General features: G+C 44.6%; 1 protein-coding gene and 1 pseudogene across 1 annotated transcript; both read left to right on the plus strand.

The window, feature by feature from the left end:
• Positions 1-3,089: 3,089 nt before the first annotated feature.
• LOC112402021 (olfactory receptor 1052-like) lies at positions 3,090-9,094 on the plus strand. The gene is given in 5 exon segments (XM_024748545.1): positions 3,090-3,818; positions 3,821-4,183; positions 6,226-6,260; positions 7,749-7,849; positions 8,955-9,094. Coding segments are annotated over 5 exon segments (1,368 nt in total).
• Positions 9,095-9,186: 92 nt separating this feature from the next.
• On the plus strand, positions 9,187-19,932 carry LOC112402022 (olfactory receptor 476-like; annotated as a pseudogene).
• The last annotated feature ends 674 nt before the right edge of the window (positions 19,933-20,606 follow it).

Here is a 20,606-nt window from a genome sequence, read left to right on the forward strand (position 1 = left end):
AAATGCTCTTAAACTTTTTAAACTACAATCACAAATTTAATGTACCTGATTTCCAAGCCCTTCAAGTGCCTTCATAAACATTTAAACAACTCCTGAAAATTACTAAATCAAAGTGTTTATTTTTGGTAAATCAAACGTTCTGCATTTTAGCAGAGTCTAATGGAACATAGATTTAGTTAATTCCGTTTAGCTAATCATTCTCCATATTTCAAGTCTAATTAACTAGACTCTCTTAATTGTTTCAAGCACCTTCAACAGTAGGCAGATACAATATGTATATATTCAAATATGTATTCAAGTTCATATCAAATAGTATAATTGTCACATAAACTTGTCATCTTACAAATGGATCCTACACACAATTATCAACGCAGGGTGCAAAGCATACACCCATCTGAAAAGACTCATCCTGAGACTCCACAGCAACTGGAGTTACAAACGATCGTCCAAGATTCAAGATGAGCATTGTGGACTCAGTGATTTGGGCTACGACTTCAAGACTGGGAGAGGGGAACATGGGTCTTCCTCCCTCGAGTGTTCAGCGCATCCTTCATGTTAACCAGCTCCTGTCGTCAGGTTCTGCTGCTATGACCAGGTACCCCAGGCCCCAGCTTCCAGTGGTATTGAGTTTCACAACCCAGTGCATCATCTTTCAATTCTACTCTTACCTAATTCTTTTTTTTTTTTTGAACATTTTAGTTTAAAAGAATTTAGACTTACAGAGGAGATATAAACATAGTACAGAGAGTTTCTGTCTACCCTTCGTCCATCTTTCTCTACATGACCACAGTACAACTGTTGAAAATCAGAAATTAAGATTGGTGCAATAGGGTTAACTAAACTATAGGTTTTATTTAGATTTCGTCAGTTTTTCCACTAATGTCCCTTTTCGTTGTTGTCCCAGTCTCTAAATCCAGGATACCACATTGTATTGAGCTGTTAAATTTTCTTAGTCTCCTCCAATCTGTGACAGTTTCTCGGTCATTCTTGTCATTCTTGCTGTTGACAGTTTGGAGTTATACTGGTCAAGCATTTTGTGGAATGCTTCCCGATTTGGGTTTGTCTGATGTTTTCTCATGATTAGGTTGAAGCTATGGATTTCTTACCCAATTCTTATAAACATTCTCCAATGTTTGTCACCTGATTTGGGCAAGTGGAATTCCAAACTCACCCACCTGGGTAGTAACTACCCTTTTTGCAGCCTGATTTGCCTTGATAAGACTCTGTATGTTCTTTTTTTTTTTTTTTCTGGTCATGCCACGTGGCATGCGGGATCTCAGTTCCCCTAACGAGGGATCAAACCCATACCCCCAGCAGTGGAAGCGCAGAGTCTTAACCATTGGACCACCAGGGAAGTCTATTGAGGGCCAACATTGTGCCAGTCCCTGGAGATACAGCAATGAACAGAATTGACAAAAATGCCTGGCTTCACGGTTCGTTCATCCTAATGTCAGGGCAGAGATCATAAACTAATCAGTCACGTGTACATAGCATGTTAGGAGAGAATCAGTCCTACGAGGAAAAAAAGATCAAACCGAGAAGAGGAATAGTGAGTGCTGGAGTAGGAGAGAGTTTCCTTTAAATAGGGTGCTTAGCGAGGGCTGCACAAGCAGGTGACATTTGAGCCACAGCTTAAAGGAGTAGAGAGAAGGAGCCACGTGGCAGCTAACTGAAGCAAAGCGAGGGTAGGGGCCAGTGAGCACAGAGGTCCTGACTCATGCCTGGCGTGTCCTAAGAGGAGTAAGGAGAGACGTGTAGCTAGAGCGGGGTTAGGGAGAGTGGGGAGAGGAGGAGAAGAGGCCAGAGAGGTGAAGAGGGTGTCAGAGTAGTGGTGAGCCTAGCAGAGTGGGCTTTGAGGGCCACCGCGAGGGTTCTGACTTTCAGGTGTTAACAGAATCACCCTGGCTGCTCCTCATGAGAAAGAAACAAGACACCAGCTAAGACCAGTTGCAAAATAACCCAAGCAAGATAGGATGGTGCCTCTCAGAAAAGGGGGGGAAGTCAGTATACCTTTTGAAGGTAGAGCCAAAATGATTTGCTGAGGGATTCGATGAGGGGTCGTGGGGGAAAAAGGTCCAAAATGGCTAGAAGGTTTTGGCCAAAACAACTGAAAGGATTGAGTTGACATTACCTGAGTGGGAAGACTTTCTTATCTAATTATAGTTAATTTATATTCATTCATTGACATGAGGCACTGTGATAGATATCAGGGTACAAATTATTGAGATATTAAGTAACTCTCCTCCTACTAGGAGTAAAAAAATGCAATAGGAAAGATGGATGGGCATTTTTTTAAATTTTTATTGGAATATAGTTGATTTACAATATTGTGTTAGTTTCTGATGTACAACAAAGTGAATCAGTTATATATATATGTGTATATATATATATATATCCCCCACTCTTTTTTAGATTCTTTCCCATATAGGTCATTGCAGAGTATTGAATAGAGTTCCCTGTGCTATACAGTAGGTCCTTATTAGTTATCTATTTTATATATAGTAGTGTGTATAGGTCAATCCCAATCTTGCAATTTATCCCTCCCTTTCCCTTTCCCCCCGGTAACCATAAGTTTGTTCTCTACATCTATGACTCTATTTCTGTTTTGTAAGTAAGTTCATTTGTATCATTTTCTTTTAGATTCCACATATAAGCGATATCATATAGTATTTGTCCTTCTCTGACTTACTTCACTTGGTATGATAATCTCTAGGTCCATCCATGTTGCTACAAAAGGCATTATTTCATTCTTTTTTATGGCTGAGTAATATTGGATGGGCTTTATGTTAAAATATGGTGCTATTAATTCAACTAAAGGAGTATTTGTGAAATTCAGGGGAGAGAGGAAGGGAACAGACCTCTAAGCTGGATTTGGAGAGACCCAAGGACATTCCAAGAAGAAAATGTTGAATTTGTGAAGACACAGACATTTGCAATAACATTGTATGTTTGTAGAAGTAAGTTTTTCAGAATTGCTAGAGGGTAAACTGAGAGCAGGGGAGCATGGAGGTGTTTCAAAGAGAACATCTAGCAGATTAAAGAATTTAGACATTATCCTAAGAGAGACAGGGAACACTTAGCACGCAAGCATGATTGTGACATCATGGGATTGCTGTGGGATCTGGAGAACAATCTACCACTCAGATACACGTGACTTTTCACTTGTAGTAGATGTTAAAGGCTACCTCTTCGATGAGAATGTTATTATTTCTCCATTCTTGTTTCTCCTCCTCTTCTTCGCTGTCATGCGAGAAACACACCAGTTCAATGGCCTGGGGTCAGAAGCACACCACAGTGAAGGGATTCATCCTGCTGGACCTCACAAACAGCGCAGACCAAAAACAACTCAACTCCTCTTTGCCATCTTCCTGCTGATCTACTCTGTGACTCTGGTGGGCAACCTGGGCCTGATAGATGTGATCCACACCAGCGCCACCCTCCACACCCCCATGTACTTCCTCCTGGGTGTGCTTTCCTTCCTTGACATCTGCAGTGCCTCCGTGTTCACTCCCAGGCTGCTGATCAACTTCGTCACCACTGACCAGTCCATCTCCTTCGTGGGCTGTGTGGTCCAGACGGCCGTCATGATCCTCCGTGGCACAAGGGAGTGTCTGCTTCTGGCCATGATGGCCTATGACCGATTCGTGGCCATCTGCCCCCCTCTCCTCTACCACACCATCATGTCCAAGCATTTGTGTGTCCGGCTGGTGGTGGTCACCTATGCTGCTGGGGTGTTCATTTCAGCTGTTCAGACAGGGAATGCCTTCATCTTGCCCTACTGTGGTCCCAACATCATTGATCACTACTTCTGTGACATCCCCCTGCCATGCTCCAACCGGCCTGCTCAGAGACAACCATGGCCAATGTCATCTTGCTCATCTTTTCTGCCTTGGTCACTGTCCCCACAATCTCAGTCATCTCGGTCTCGAATGCGTACATCCCGGTCACAATCTGTAGGATGAGGTCCTTGGAGGCCCAGCGCAAGGCCCTCTCCACCTGTGCCTCCCACCTCACTGCCCCCTCCCTTTTCTATGGGTCTGTATTCCTTGTATATGTCCAACCCAGCCCTGAAACTGCCTCAGCCTGTAACAAGATCCTCTCTGTGTTCTACACCATTGTGTTCCCCATGCTGAACCCACTGGTCTGCAGCTTAAAGAATAAAGATGTCAAGGCCTCTGCACAAGTTAGGGTTCTTAAGCTAAGCAGAAAAGTAATTTGTTAGAAAAGTATCTGGTAGCCATAAGATAGAAGAGGAGCCTAGAGAACCCCGCCAGGACGAGAAGCAAGGCACAGCTAAGAGCCTGCCACAAGAGTAGTCTGTGCAGGATAGCACCATAGGAAGCATCACCTCTGGGCACTCTCCATGGCTGCAGCTAGCACTGCTGCCCCAAGCTTTCAACACAACTCAGCTGCTGGACACAGCCACCTGCACTAGCCACCACACCTCCCTCTATAGCATCCAACTGTGTATCATCTCTAACTGATCCTAGACCTTCCCATCATTCCCTGAAGCTCAAGTCCTAAGCAGGAGCTTTTAACTGTCTGGCAACGTAGCTATTCTACATCTCTTGATATATTAACGACATCTAGCATGGATATCTTACATCCACTGAGCTCCTACATCCACATTTCTGCTGTACAAAGCCCTGGGAGGTGGAAATAGGACCTTCTTTCACTTCAGAAGTGGGAGCTAGATTCTATATTCTTCCTGTCTTGAGAGTTCCCACATAGAGCGAGGATCATTGAATGCCAAACAGTGAAAATGACATATTTCAACAGGAGAAACCTTCCCTACAAGGCTCTACAGGGAATGTTGCCCTTCTGAATACATGATATTGGAGAAATAAAGCATGTGGTGTTTGAGTATAGGAAGGAGACAGTAGTCACTCGACTTTGTGGGAGAGAGTGGAGGCTCCAATTCGCCAGGGCCCAAAAGGTGCTCTAAAGCAGTAATGAGCTATTATCTCTATGTAAATGGCCAATTAAACAAAATTAAAGGCTGAAAGACCATACAACTTTCTTCAATCAAAATCAAATTACCTTTATGTTTTTAGACAAAACCCTACTTGTATTGTAACAGAAATCAGTCTTACTAATTTAAGAGTGGGGGAAAGGAGGTGGAATTTATTGTGAAACCCAGATGTCAACTGATGTTCAGTATCTTTTGGGGATTCAAATAAAATTGCTTGAACCCTGTTCCATGTATGGTAGTATCCCCACATTCCTGCCAACCCAGGAATCCTAGGTAACAGGAGATGGGTTGTAAATGTGTTTTATGCTTTGCCTGGTTACCTCTAACTCTGAGTTCCTTAATCCACTGAATTACTTCAGTTTATGAATCAGCCAGGGAGGGCGAAAAGGCATGGCATTAAGAATGTGGATGGGGCTTCCCTGGTGGCGCAGTGGTTGAGAGTCCGCCTGCCGATGCAGGGGACACGGGTTCGTGCCCCGGTCCGGGAGGATCCCACATGCCGCGGAGCCGCTGAGCCTGCGCGCACGGAGCCTGTGCTCCACAACGGGAGAGGCTACAACGAGAGGCCCGCGTACCGGAAAAAAATAAATAAATAAATAAAGAATGTGGATGATATAAATGGGGAAGAGGGAAAAACAAAACCTGACCATCTTAGATCCTGATGGGGAAGAAAAAAGGGGAGTATAGTCAGGTTGGGTTAAGGGCAATACAGCTGGGCTTGAGGCCTGTGAAGAAGACAAAGAAGCAGTTGCATCTCCGTCAGATAAATCATTCACCTGTAACTTCACAGATGTCAAAGTGAAACTTTTTCCTAGAAAACTAATTAATCCATGGCTGAACCTGTTGATCAATTCTTAGTGACGATATTGGAATCACCTCCCGGCTTTATGTACAGGTTTGAGGTCATTTCTCTTAACATACTGTACTAGGCTTCTCCAGAGAAGCAGAACCAATGGGATATATATGGATAGATAGATATAAGAGGAGATTTATTATAGGAATTGGCTCGTGCAGTTATGGAGGCTGAGATCCGCAATCTGCCGTCTGCAAGCTGGAGGACTAGAAAAGACAGTGCTGTAATTCAGTCTGAACAAAAGCCTAAAAACCAGGGGGCTATCGATGTAAGTTGTGGTGAGATTCTGAAGCCTCGGGAACCAAGATCAGCAATATCTGAGGGCAGGAGAAGATGGAGGTCCCACAGTTCAAATAAAAACAGCAAAGTCACCCTTCCTTGGCTTTCTTGTTTAATTCAGGCGCTCTACCGACTGGATGATGCCCACCCACATTGGTGAGGACCATCTTCTTTACTCAGCCTACCGATTCAAATGCTAATCTCTTCTGGAAACCCCTCACAGACACACTGAGAAGTGTTTTACAACTATCTGTGCATCCTTTTGTCCAGCCAAGCTGACACATAAAATTAACCATCACACATGCTAAGGCTAGAGCAGGCTCCAGCCGGTCCCCTACCACCTCCGCAATACTCCATCTCAGACTCAGGAAGTTAGGAACTGCAGTCTTTTCATGAAAAGAAGCCATTTGCTTAATGAGAAAGTTTTCTTTAAATAATAATTTCCCTTAGGGCCAAGGAGACGCTGAGGACCAGGAAATGGAGAAGGGGAGGTGCCAACCCCTCCTTCACTGCCCTGGTAGACTCAGACTCTGCTTCCTAACTTCACCAGTTCCTGAGCACATGTTGCCAACAGCCCTAGGCAACCTAGTCACAGACTAAGAAATGAACAGGTTCCCCAAAACTTGACAGGTGAGTAGCCTAAGAGGGACGGAGGGAAGACAAGGCAGAGGTGTGAGCGCAGACGCAGCTGGTGACATGGCCAAGTTTCTCCAGAGAGACAACGCATCCCATTCCTTCAGCCCCCCCACATACTGCCCTCTCCAAATGGAACCCAGCCCTCTCCTCCCCTCTCCCTTCACCTAAAACCATCTGGCATAGAACCCAATAGGAGTCATTGGAAGGTTTGTTGGAAATTAAGTCAAAGTGTTACCTCTCTCAAGAGCATTTGAATTAGATTTTTATTTACACATCTTTAGAGCACCCAGAGCCCAGCCAGTACCTGAAGATCTAGAACTTTCCATTGGGTGGAAGTGAAGCCAAAGGTAGGGGCAGATCAAGCCACAGGCGCTAAAAGGAAGACCAGTCTGTGGTCCCAGAGAGGCAGCCAAAGCACTGGGCTACAATGGATCACAGTCCAAGCGAACAGGCAGTGTTGAATGAGTGTTTACCGTTACCAATGACTGGCTCCAGCACCTGAGAAAAATTGGTCAGCCTTGCTGGGCCTCAGGGTCTGTCCTATGTAGAATAGAGATGATCCCTAAAATCTCCTGTTTACAGATGGAAAGGGGGGATAAATCGCTTTGAATCTCCTGGATGTTCATCTTGTTCTCAAGGCTCTCAAACTCATTTAAACTAACCCTAAAAGTCTTTGGGGGAGGGACATTGTAATGAAGTGGGGAGTCGGCCCTGGCACTGGGATCTTCGGTGGAAAACTCAAGCTCTCCGGCAGCTGATAACTTCACTCACCAAGCATAATGTCTCTCCAGACATCACTTCCAGGGACAACTTGGGGCAGGATGGAAGGAGCCAAAATTAGATAAGACAGGGGCCTTCCCTTGGAGAAAGAATCCAAGACAGTCTAAGAGCATCTCCAACTGGAGCTGGCCAGAGGAAACTAGTATCTCAAGGAGAGGGAGATGGACAGATATCCTTCAGAAGATTCATGGATCCCGCTAGGGTGTGGCCACCCTGCCTTCTCCACAGGATCCTGAATACTGTCCACACTCCCCACCAGTGTCATAGACCCCGTTTCATCCTTACCCTCTCCGGGACCTCAGAGAAACTGGCCAGTCCCAAGAAGCTGAGTTAGATGGGAAGCAAGCCTGGCTCATAGGCAGTGTGTGGATAAGCTCTATAAAGATGAATTTGCTCCATGGAGGGGTACCAGTCAATCTCAGACCCCATTCTTCTACTCTAAGATGCTCATAAAGTATGATGTTTGATAACTTGAGAGACTGAAGTTTCAAGGCCAGCCCTCCAGAGTCATTATCACCCAGAAAACTCTATGCCCAGGAAACACTGTGTCTGTATCTGAAGCAGGACCTCAGGGTCCGAACAGGGCAGCTTCCCTTGGGTGTTACTATTGCACCCAACAGACAGTTTGCTGTTCTACTCACACGCTCTTTGAAGCTCAAAACTGCAATTCTTTATAAAAATGACCCAATCACTCAATTTACAAAGTTGTCAGTAAACAAGTGATGTGAGCAAAATTGGCAGGCTCTCAAACTGTGCCTTAGAAGACCAAAGCAAGAAGGAAGACCAGAGACAGACTTGAGGACTTATGGGCAGGATGGGATGTTTAAAATTTCTTAGTGGTTCCTATCTGACATCGCTGTCTTCATGCCTCTCCCCCTTCTGACTTCCACAGTCACAAGACTTGGGCTCAGACATTCAGCCCAAATGTGGGTCGCTGCCCTGGCAGCCCCAGCACTGAGTCTCCACAGTGGAGCTCCTGGGGGAAGCCAGAGTTTTCACTCAGTGTGATCACCACAACCCATGGTTAAAGCCAACTCACTTGCCGTGCTCACCCCTCATTTCCTCTTCCCCAGGCTTAGCTGTCACTGAGAAATCACATGTTCCTAAATACAACCCAGAGCTATTGGGTAATTAATCTACCTCCTTAGCCACCCAATCACTCTCCCAAATTTCCTTCTTTCTCTTTCCCAATGAACCAGAAATCCTGAGACAGAAGACTGTAGATTCATGAGAGCATAAGGTGAAACAGAAGCTACATGGGTCATGGAATCAGACAGGACTGGTGTCTGAATCTGGTTTTGCCATGTACAATCTAGCTTAATCTGTAAACAAGAAAGTTGTGTAAAGATTAAATACTTATATGGCAAGAGGCTTAGCATATAGCATGGTTTAGAGTAGATGACCACTTGATACCAGCTCCCCCACTTCTTCTAGGATTATTCATTCTGGGCATTAAAAGGGCATTGGCTGCTGGTATCAGTGATGTGGTCATGCAAAATCGCATCTTCATCTTGCTCTTCTGTGGCTCCAGCATCGTTCATCAGTACTTCTGCGACCTCTGCCTCTCTGCCTAACCTCCAACTTACCTGTGCTGACCTTGCCAAGGCTGAGGCCATCCTCTTCCATTGTTCTGCTTACCCTCTCCATTGTCACTGTCATCCTAGTCATGACCAGAAGGATGCATCCCCTGAAAGCCCAAAGCAAAGCTCCCTCCATCCGTGACTTTCATCTTACTGTCATCTCCCTCTTCACTGGCACCATCGTGTTCATTATAGGCTCAGCCAAGCTCTCGAAGTCTCAAAACGATGGGCTAAACCCTGAGGTCCTGTAGCAGGACAGAGCCAAGACAAGTACTCAGATCTTGCAGAGCACAGTAACTCTAAACCAAGGATGAGTCAAAGGCCAAATACCAGGAGAAGAACGATAAGATTTCAAAACCCAGGTCAAGATAAGAAAGACAGCATCAGGAGTGAAATCAGGGTCAGACACAAAGTTAGACCAATAGGTGGTACCCTTGGAATACTCAAGGTATTCCTTGTCCTTAAGGCCATTGGAAGTCAAACCTAACTTGTGAGGAGCCAGACTCAGAAAGGGGTATTTCAGATCCCTCCAGACTCCTGCTTATGTACAAAATATGTTTGGAGTTAAGCTTCTTTTAAAGACCCATCGTCTCCTATTCTGGCACCTGACCTTGACCTCTCCTCCACAGCTCTATTGCCCCTGATAAGAGACAGTGGCCAAAGACAGCACTTCAGAGGCTGCAGTGAAGCGTACTCTGTTCCAGCACCTGTTTCCTCACCAGCCTCTTTTTTTCACGAGCTCTCCACTCCCAGGACAGCGTACAAACACAAGCACATTTGTCACTGGGACGGTGCTGAATTATTCCCACCGTTGCTATCTGGCTGTGTATCTCGCTTCCCCAACTGAACTGCAGGCTCTCTGAAGCAGGAACAAAAGCTCCTATTTCATTTCATCCCCCACTGAGCCTAGCACGGTGCTGGGTAGTTAATCAGGGCATATTAATTAAGGCGTATGTATTTATATATATTTCACCTCTTCCTCTTTGGATTTTAGGCTTTTAGACAGCAGAAGATAAAAAGAATACCAGTTGTTATTCTATAAGGCTCGGGACTTTATGAAACACTCTGCTCCCTGAAGGAGGCATTTGCCCAATAACGATCATTAATAGCTAATATTTACTGAACATATATTACGTGCCAAGAATTCTGGGAGGCACCACATACACACTATTTCATTTAACCCTCATAACAATTCTATGAGTAGATTATGCCTATTTCACATATGAGAAAATTGAGAGTCCAAGAAATCTAGGGTCAAATATAGTTCAATGGCAGATCCAGGTCCAGCTGATTCCAAAGCCTATGCTCTACTCAAATGTCTAAAACCCCTTGGGTTTTTGCAGAAAAGTATACAAGTTTACATTTCTACTGCTTCCAAAAAATCCGGAGAACTTCTCCCTATTTCCCACCAAGGCCCAGCTTTTCTGTTAATCCCATAGAGTCTTGACTCCTACCAGGAGTTTTCAGTTCCTACAGAGCACCTGAAGAGCCACTTGGAAGAGGAAAAAAGAAATGGGACAGAAGGGGCAGGAAAAATTAGGAAATGAAAGGGCCCTTGGTGCCACTGCTCTGGCCCCACTCCTTTTGCCACAAAAGAAAGCCCCAATTTCCTAAGCCAGTTACCTCTCCGTCATCCCCTTCCTGAGTTACATCTTAATGCTAGTGTAGAGTTTCTTTGTGAGTCACAACAAATAATGAAGCCACTTTTTCTTCCAAGGCAAGTCCACGCTGGTTTCAAGAGTGGACAAGCAGTGATTCACTGATTGAATCATAAATGGGGAGCTTGGAGAAGGAGTGACGTTGCTTAAAGTAGCATCTCTCCCCCAAATCAGAGAAGGGTCTATTGAACCAGGACCTCAATTTTTCTTTGTGCAAAAGGAAGTATTTAGAAAATATGATCTAAGGAAGGTCACTTCCAGTCCTGATATCCACATGAAATCTGAACCCACTTGGCAGTACCAATGAACCTTTGTATTGATAAAACATATACTGATGGGGTAACCTGCCTTACAGGTAATGTAACTCTGCTTTTCTTCTCAATTATCAGGTGGCCAAAACAGAAAGCAAAATGGCTCCCCCAAAAACAGGAAGCAAAATGCTCCCAAGTCACCCTGGATAAAGAATGGATTGTCAATTGATAACTCTTTGAAACACCACCAGAAAACCTGTTTCTTGACCAAAGCTAAGTTTATTAGACTTACTATAATAAGAGAGAATACAGAATCTTAGTGGTTCTCAAAAGGAGGAAATCAATGGAAAATATTTATAGATTTGGGGAGGTCTGGATTCAAGTGGTTTAAGGCGGATCTTCCACATCAAGGAGCAGATCAGGACGCTGGACAAAGTCTGTGACATTATAGTTTAGGATTGACAGAAGGGGGAAGGGCCTGAAAGCAAATCTTGGTAAGTAAACTACTGTTTGTTGAGAAAATTCTTTACCCAAGTGAGTGATCTATAGTCTTAATAGGAGAGATGTTTGCCTAGAGAAGCAAACTATTTGTTCAGATAAATTGGCCTGCAGGAACTTCATGAAGCAAACAGTGAAGTTATTTATTGGTTTACAATCACATCTTCCTAGGCCTGAATTTCTGGGAGCAATCAGCTAAGTCATGTTGCCAAATAGGAAGTCTCAGCTCTCGGTCCCAAGAGATAAACTATGTGGATATAGATGATCTCCAAGCTCAAGTTCAATTTATTTTGTTTAAACTACCATGAGACTCTATTCTGTTCCCATGGAAACTGAACTTCATCACCTCACTTCCTCCCACCAGTGACATTAAGCCTGGGCTCTAATGCTGTGTGTTTCTCCCATCTCACCCCACAAAGTGAGCAGAGATAGTTAATCGAGAAATAGTTTCAGCTGAAGAAGTGCTCATATCACTTGTCAATCAGGCTTGAAAGAAGGGGCTTGTATAGAACCTGCTACTAACAACTAGAACCTCCTCATGTTAAAAAAATGAATTGTCGTAAATGAGTCATGGGGACGTCGTAATGCACAGCATGGTGACTATAGTTAATGATACTGTCTTGCATATTTGAAAGTTGCTAAGAGAGTAGATCTTAAACATTCTCATCACAAGAAAAAAATTGTAACTACGTACGGTGACAGATGTTAACTAGACTTATTGTGATCATTTCTCAGTATATACAAATATTAAATCATCGTGTTGTACACCTAAAACGAATAGAATGTTGTATGTCAATTATATCTCAATAAAAAATGTTTTTAACTGAAAGTCAAAACAGTTTTAGAAAATTGCCTTAGGTCAATTAGCTAGATGCTGGCTCAGTAAGTGTGAAGAAAGGACTTCTCAGAGGAAACAGGAAGGAGCCTGGACCGAGAAGCATGGACCATCTGAATTAGGAGAGATGAGGTAGAACTGGGGTTACAACCAAGAGAAGAAGTTTGCCCTGGAAGAAGATATCAAGCAGCTGAGGCTGCTGTATTAACAGACAACACCCAAATCTCATTGGCTCACAGCAGCAGAAAGTGTATTTCTCACTCGTGTTCACGTCTATCATGAGTCCGTAGTGAGTCTGCTCCCTTTCATTCCAAGATTCAGGCTCATGTAAGAGAAGTCCCTATATCCTGGACATGGCTGGTGTCACAGCAGAGGGAAGAGAGTGGATATGGGAGACCATGGGGTGGCTCCTGAGGCACGTATGCTCAGAGAGGGCACAAATCACGTCCATTCACACGCACGGGGCCACACCTAGTGATGCGGCCAAGCTTAATTTAAGTGAGGAAAGAGAATGGATAAGAATTCTTATCCGAGAGCCCCAGGGAGGAGCACTGACTCTTAGGCATCATAATAAAATCTAGCACAATGAAGGAGACACTGCATTCACGAGTAGAGGGCTGGCAGCATGAAGGGGGCGTTTGCGGGGTAGATGCATCAGACACCTTGTGCAGGTTGGGATGCAGCGCAAAGGTCAGAGGACTCAGCACTGTTTCACTGCGAGATTCAGCAGGTCTTCCCAAGTGAATAAACCCCCTCTTACCTGCAGGAAACATGGGCAATCCAATCGCTCACCTGCTGTGACTCTCTCCCAGATCTGTAGTCTAGGGACTGAATTTCTTTTACCCAAACAAGTCATTTGCTTAACAAGGCCTGTTGCTTTATGAGGTGATCTCCCCTGGGATTGTGGAAACCCAAGGTGCCAGAGTCCCCAAGGAGTGAGCCAGTGTCTTCCTTCCTGGCCTGGGAAAAGCAGTCTTTCTACACCCTGTTCTCACTGGACTTGCCCATACCTGAGGGTGTCTGCCAAAGTTATTTATAACAGTGAAAAGTTGGAAAATACCTTATTGTCAACCCAGGGGGACAAGTGAATGATACCACGCATACACAATAAAGAACATGCAGTGATTAAGTACAATTATGTAGACTATTACTTATTGATTGATATAGGGAAATGCCCATGGCATGAGTGAGAAAGTAAATGACGGAATAACTTATGTAGTATAACGCTGTTTGATTCTGTTTATGGAAAGTCATGGTCATGATTGCATTGAGAAATTTATAACATGAACACTCACCAATGTCCACTTTCTGTGGTGGCAGACGTTAGATGATGTTCTGCTCTCTTCTTGGTTCTTTTCTGTGTTGTTTAAATTTTTTTACAACTAACGTGTGTTATTTTTACAAAGACAATAGAGCTATTTTGTAGGTGGGAAGAATTGTGTTGTTTTTTTTTAGGTGGAGAGATGTAGTTTCAATACTGTTAAGTGAATAAAGCAAATATGATATAATCCCATTATTGTATATTTACAGCAAATATACATGCTTGTTTCCCAGGGACATTCTGAGGATCAAAGGAAATAACAGTTGGGGAAGCCACATCTAGACCATCAAAGAGGGCACATATGTTGATGTCATTATCACTTTCACTCACTTCTTGTGAGACCTGGGGATTATGTAGACTTGTGCCCCTGTGCACATCTCGGCCTTTTGAGTCTCAGTAACCCGAAGACAGGCCCACCAGGGATGGGCACTGTATGAACAGCATCTGTCCTGGCATTTGATGGAGAATCCCTGCTCCTCAGGGGTTCCCAGACAACCGTCCCCAAGACCTCTCCAGCATACCTTGGAGACAACCTGCAGTTCTAGGACTGCTCCTGGGAGGACCAGTCACGAATTCCCACTGGCACATTTCTTAACTCTAGGGGTCATGATGAAAAAAAACTAGACGAAACTTAAGACGGGAGTCTTCCCAGCTTTGTTACAACTGGTTGAGAAGTTCTCTTGAGAAAGCTGGTCAGGGGCAATTAATGAAAAGGGGAGAGGAACACCCCAAGAGGCCTGCAAAAACAAGGCTCATGGATGGATGGTCTCCGCTCAACCACAGGTAAGCAGGCTGAGAGGTGGAATCCTAATACCAGTAAGGGCTTAGATTCCTTTATCCTCCCTTTCTCATGAGCCATGCTCACACCATTCAAATCTGATCAGCCCCTTCACCGAGGTGACTGGGAAAAAATTGGAGCTCAGAAGCAGTGCACAGTAAGGTTGAAATTAATTTCCTTAGGGTTTTACCCAGGGACCTCTTGGCTTTTTTTAATTTTTTTTAATATTTGGCTGCGTCATGTCTTAATTGCGGCACACGGGATCTACGTTAAGACATGCGGGAATCTTTCCTTGTGGCGGGCAGGCTTCTCTCTAGTTGTGGCGCAAGGGTTCCAGAGCACGTGGGCTCCGTAGTTTGCAGCACGCAGGCTCTCTAGTTGAGACACGCAAGCTCAGTAGGTGTGGTGTGCCGGCTTAGTTGCCCTGCAGCATGTGGGATCTTAGTTCCCTGACCAGAGATGGAACCAGCGTCCCCCGCATTGGAAGGCAGATTCTTTACAACTGGACCACCAGGGAATTCCCAGGGGCCTCTTGGCTTTTACTGCTCACATTCTATCCTCACTTTTTTTTTTTTTTTTTTTGCGGTACGCGGGCCTCTCACTATTGTGGCCTCTCCCGTTGCGGAGCACAGGCTCCGGACGCGCAGGCTCAGCGGCCATGGCTCACGGGCCCAGCCGCTCCGCGGCATGTGGGATCTTCCCGGACCGGGGCACGAACCCATGTACCCTGCATCGGCAGGCGGACTCTCAACCACTGAGCCACCGGGAAAGCCCAAATGTTTATTTTTAAAAGGCAAGGAATAAATAGTACCTGGACTAACCCTGGGGGTCTGAAAACTCCAGTTTCTTCACCCATTCACTAAAGCTCTTTCTATCAAAAGAAATGTATTTATTGGGAATTCCCTGGTGGTCCAGTGGTTAGGACTCCTCGCTTTCACTGCTGAGGGCATGGGTTCAATCCCTGGTCAGGGAACTAAGATCCCACAAGCCGTGCAGCATGGCCAAAATTAAAAAAAAAAAAAAATTTATGAAATTAGTTGAGACTCCAAACTACTGATCACTGTACTTTACACACAAATATCAAGCAATTAAAGTTATAGCCAAAAGTGGCAAGTTCCTGTGCCCAAGGCAAGAGCAGAGGTGTCAGAGAGAGAAGCGGAACCCATCCTTGGCTCTGTAAGGTATCCATGGGAACAGGAGATCTTCAGAAACTCTCAGGGACTTTCTCATCTTGAGATGACCTCCACCTTCATGAGCCGCCCCTCTTCTGACCTTGATAAGTCTTCTCTTTTCTTTCATGTCAGGACACTTCATTCTCATTCATGTACTCTCATTGCCATGGCAGCCCCTCATCAACATCTTAGCAGAGGAACTGGAGGGGGCTGTCTTTCTGCTTTCTCATCCAGGAATTTATTATTGTGAATCCAGGTCCTCCAGGGTTCAATCACACCCATTGTTTCAGCCAACTCACCCCTTAACTCTATCAGTGTGCTAGAGATGAGTGAGCCCAGGTCATGGAATTATTGACGCGACAGGCCAAGCAAAGCACCCCTGCCAGCTTCCTTCTGGTTTTGTCTGTGCTGAGGTCTTTAAGGACCACAATAACTAACATCTCTCCTCTCTATGCTAATTCTGAACCAATTAAGAGAGATGAGGTAGAAGCAACGCAGACAGAGAGCAAAATACCACCTGCATCACTGATGCAACTTGGTACTGCAGGACATGACTCATCCTTGTAAGTGGTCTTCTTAAAAATTAGACAGACAATGACCTAGTTTTAAGGTCTACATTACGGAGAAATAGAGCAGAGCAGAACCTGTGCTTCCAATGAGCAAACAGAGCTCCACGCATTCAGTGCCTTATCCCAAACCCATTGATCACAAAAGGCATCCCTCCTCCAGGAGAAGAGGGGGTCAGGTGTATTACACAATGGATATCCCTCTTTAAGAAAGGAAACACCATGAGCAGAGAGGAAGCAACCCCACTGGTGCTCTCCATAGGTAAAATCTGTACATACATTTTTATATTTCAAGAGGCCGAGTTGCCAATAGATACTGATAACACAAAGCCCTATTACCAGCTTTGATCAGACGCCACTTATTTCTAGCTATCCTGAGATACTCTGAAGAGGCCCTGCCTTATTCCTCCTTTGTTCCCAGCCTCATCCAGATGATACAGAATTCCAAACATTTAACAACCAGAACGCCATGGGCACCAATCAGAACAGATGCTCCAACAATCAGAACCTACACTCAACCAATCAGAACTGATGTCCAACCAATGATGTCCAACCAACGACAGAAGGCCCTGGCCAGTATCCCATACAAGGGCTTCCCCTCAGAACAGCAGCCTTGGTTATCTGAAAACCCAAAAAGCGACGATGCTTAGAGGCAAATTCTTGGGAGCTGAGAAAACTTACATAAACATGTGGGCTCCTCTGGGGAGGTTAGGTGTGTGACCTGTACACTCTGACCTGTGCTCTCTGGTGAAAGAGCTCACCTCCGGTTCAGAACCATGCCCTGCACTGGACCCCAATACCACAAATCTGGCATGTCCTACTGCCTTCAGTTATTTATAGCTAAAACACAAGACTTTGGTTCTTTGGTCATGGTTTTGTCGAACTGGAGTTTTCATATTTAATGTAGCTGCCTATTCTCCCATACAAATATTTTTCTTAGTTAGGGGTAAATAATAAATGACTTTGTTTTAATTTATTGTGTTTAATTTTCTCCCCTTGGATTATTAGTTCTGTCAATAGAGAGAGATCTGAAAGCCCAGTCTCAGGGATTTCCCTTGCAGTCCAGTGGTTAAGACTCTGCACTTCCACAGCTCCCTGGTCAGGGAAATAAGATCTCACATGCCATGTGGCATGGCCAAAAAGAAAGCCCAGTCTCCTGACAACTGCTCAGGAGGCCTGTACCAATAGCCAGGAGTGTCCCCAGCTGGGTGTATTAGTGTCCTAGGGCTGCTGTAACAAAGTACCACAAATTGTGTGCCTTAAAACAAGAAAAATACACTCCCTCGTATTTCTGGAGGCTGCAAGTTCAAAATTAAGGTGTTGGCAGAGATGTGCTCCCTCAGAAGCTTCAAGGGCTGGATCTTTCCTTGTCTCTTCTGGCTCCCAGAAGCCCCAGACATCCTTGGCTTGTGGCAGCATCACTCCAACCTCTGCTTCTGTCTTCACATGGCCACCTTGCATCTGTATCCATGTCTTCACATGGCATTCTCCCATATCATCTCCTGTATCTCCATTTTCTTTTCTTATAAGAACACCAGTCATAGTGCATTGAGGGCTCACCCTAATCGAATATGATTCAACTTGATTACTTCTGCAAAGACCCTATTTACAAATAAGGTAACATTCACAGGTACCAGGGGTTAGGACTTCAACAAATCTTCCTGAGAGATACAATTCAACCTACAACACTGGGAGAAACCACTGCTCTACTGAGTCACCTTATATTAATGATGACATTAGGCCTGATTTCCGTGTCCCTGGCCTTGGGGACTAGTACTGTTGGAGCCTTTGCCCCCAAATAAATTACAAATTAACACTTTCATGTATTCCCTCTCTGGACCAACATACCGGCCTCCAACACTCACTAGTGATGCCATTTTTCCATGGAACAGGAAATTTGGAGAAGAGAAAATTATTATAACTATATAATATGATTGTTACTTGGACTGAGTTCTAATCCCACGTTCTTTATGTACTAGCTCTTTTACCTTGGACAAATTGATACTCTCAGTAAATATAAATGGACATAATGTTTTTTTATGTTCTATACATTTTTACAATTTATTTTATTGAAGTATTGTTGATTTACAATGTTGCGTTAATTTCTGCTATATAGCAAAGTGATTCAGTTATACATATATATACATTCTTTTTCATACTCTTTTCCATTATAGTTTATCACAGGATATTGAATATAGTTCTCTGTGCTATACAGTAGGACCTTGTTGATTATCCATAGTTTGCATCTGCTAATCCCAAACTCCCAATCCATCCCTCCCCTTGCCCTGTCTCCCTTGGCAACCATAAGTCTGTTCTCTATGTCTGTGAGTCTGTTTCTGTTTCATAGATAAGTTCATTTGTCATATTTTAGATTCCACATATAAGTGATATCATATATTATCTGTCTGTCTCTGATTTACTTCACTTAGTGTGATAATCTCTAGGTCCATCCACGTTGCTGCAAATGGCATTATTTTGTTCTTTTTTATGGCTAACATTCCATTGGATATATGTACCATATCTTCTTTATCCATTCCCCTGTCAATGGACATTTAGGTTGTTTCCATGTCTTGGCTATTGTGAATACTTAAATGGGCATAATATTTAAGTGAGAAAGTATTATGAAGTTTCAATAGCTGTTTAGGAAATGAGTTAGCACATGACTCACAGTAGGTGATCAATTCATGCCAGTGCCCCCTCCCCAGTTCCTCTAGCACTGCCCATACTGGGGGAATTAAAAGAGCTTCAGACACTGACCCCAGGGTCTGCCTCTAGGGTACAAGCATGTCTTACCTGGTGTCTCTGCAGTGACAGGGGCACCACAGCGAAGAACTGCACCCGCGTCACCTGGCTCCTCCTGCTGGGGCTCACACAGCAGGCAGGGCTCAGGGCACCCTCTTGGCACTCTTCCTGTTCATCTACTCAGTTACCCTCACAGGCAACCTGGCCACGATCACCCTGATCCACGCAGACCCGCAGCTCCGCACGCCCATGTACTTCTTGCTGAGTGTCCTCTCCTTCATAGACTCCTCCTTCTCCACGTTAAACACCCCCAGGCTGCTGCAGAGCTTCCTCACCTCAAGCCAGTCCACCTCCTTTGCAGGCTGCCTGGTCCGGATGACCCTCATGACTCTCCACGGTACTGCTGGGTGTCTGCTCCTGGCCATTATGGCATATGACCGATTTGCTGCCATCTAACACCCTCTCCTCTACCACACCAGCATGTCCCAACGTCTGCGTGTCCAACTGGTGGCAGCCGCCTATATGGCTTCTGTTGCCAATTCAGCTTTACTGACTGGGTACATCTTCAAGCCGCTCTTCTGTGGCCCCAGTATCATTAACCACTATGTCTGTGACATCCCCCTTGTGCTCCAGCTTGCCAGTGCAGACGTTGCCAAGGCTGAGGCCATTGTCTTCTGATCTTCTGCCTTGATTATCCTCTTTACCATCACCATTATCCTGGTCTCCTATGCCTACAGCCTGGTGACTATCTGCAGGATGCGTTCCCTCAAGGCTCAGAGCAAAGCACTCTCCACCTGTGCCTCTCACCTCGCAGTCCTCTGCCTCTTCTATGGCACCATCACCTTCATGTATGCTCAGCCAAGCTCTCACAGTTCCATGGAACAGAACGAGGTCATGTCTGTCTTCTAAACAGTGATCATCCCCATGCTGAACCCTCTGATCTACAGCCTGAGGGATAAAGATGTGAAGCCTGCTCTAAAGAGGGGATGCCTTGACATGCTGCCTTCCTAACAGAGAGTGGAACATTCTATCCTAAGCCATACCATGGTAGAGACAACATAAAACCTGAATAATATTAACACTTGGATAGAAGGAATTATGTGCCAGCACTATTTTAAATACCTTTCACATATCAATCCATTTAATCTTCACAACAAGAGGTTGAAATAAATACTATTATTGGCCCTAGGAATCTGAGGCACAGAGAGGCTGAGTAACTGGCCCAAGGTCACACAGCTAATAAGAAGCATAGTCAGAATTTGAATCTAGGCAGTCTGGCTCCAGAGACCATGTTCTCAACCAATACATTATATTGCCTTTTTCTGATAAGTGCACCTTACAAGCAGACAATGGGCACAGTTATTCCTAAATTCCATATGTCATAAGGAGGGGCTAGATAATGGAATTATAAGGTGGTATGGGCAGAATATGGACTTTGGCACACCTAAGTCATGCTGCCTCTGAGTGATTCTCTCTTTAGTTAACTGTATGATGTCAAGTCAAGGTACACAACCCCCTGACCCTCAGTTTTCCCAACTGAAATGGGGCACTAACACCCATCTCAACTGGTTATCGTAAGGTTCCCATTAAGATAAAATGGGTTTACGTGGGGTCTGGCACAAACAATTATTCAGACGATTGTGTTCTTTTCTTCCCTGGGGAAACCTCTCCATAAAACCAAATTC

Source organism: Neophocaena asiaeorientalis, unplaced genomic scaffold, assembly GCF_003031525.2.
Source record: "Neophocaena asiaeorientalis asiaeorientalis breed wild unplaced genomic scaffold, Neophocaena_asiaeorientalis_V1.1 scaffold43, whole genome shotgun sequence".
NCBI classification, from domain to species: Eukaryota; Metazoa; Chordata; class Mammalia; order Artiodactyla; family Phocoenidae; genus Neophocaena; species Neophocaena asiaeorientalis.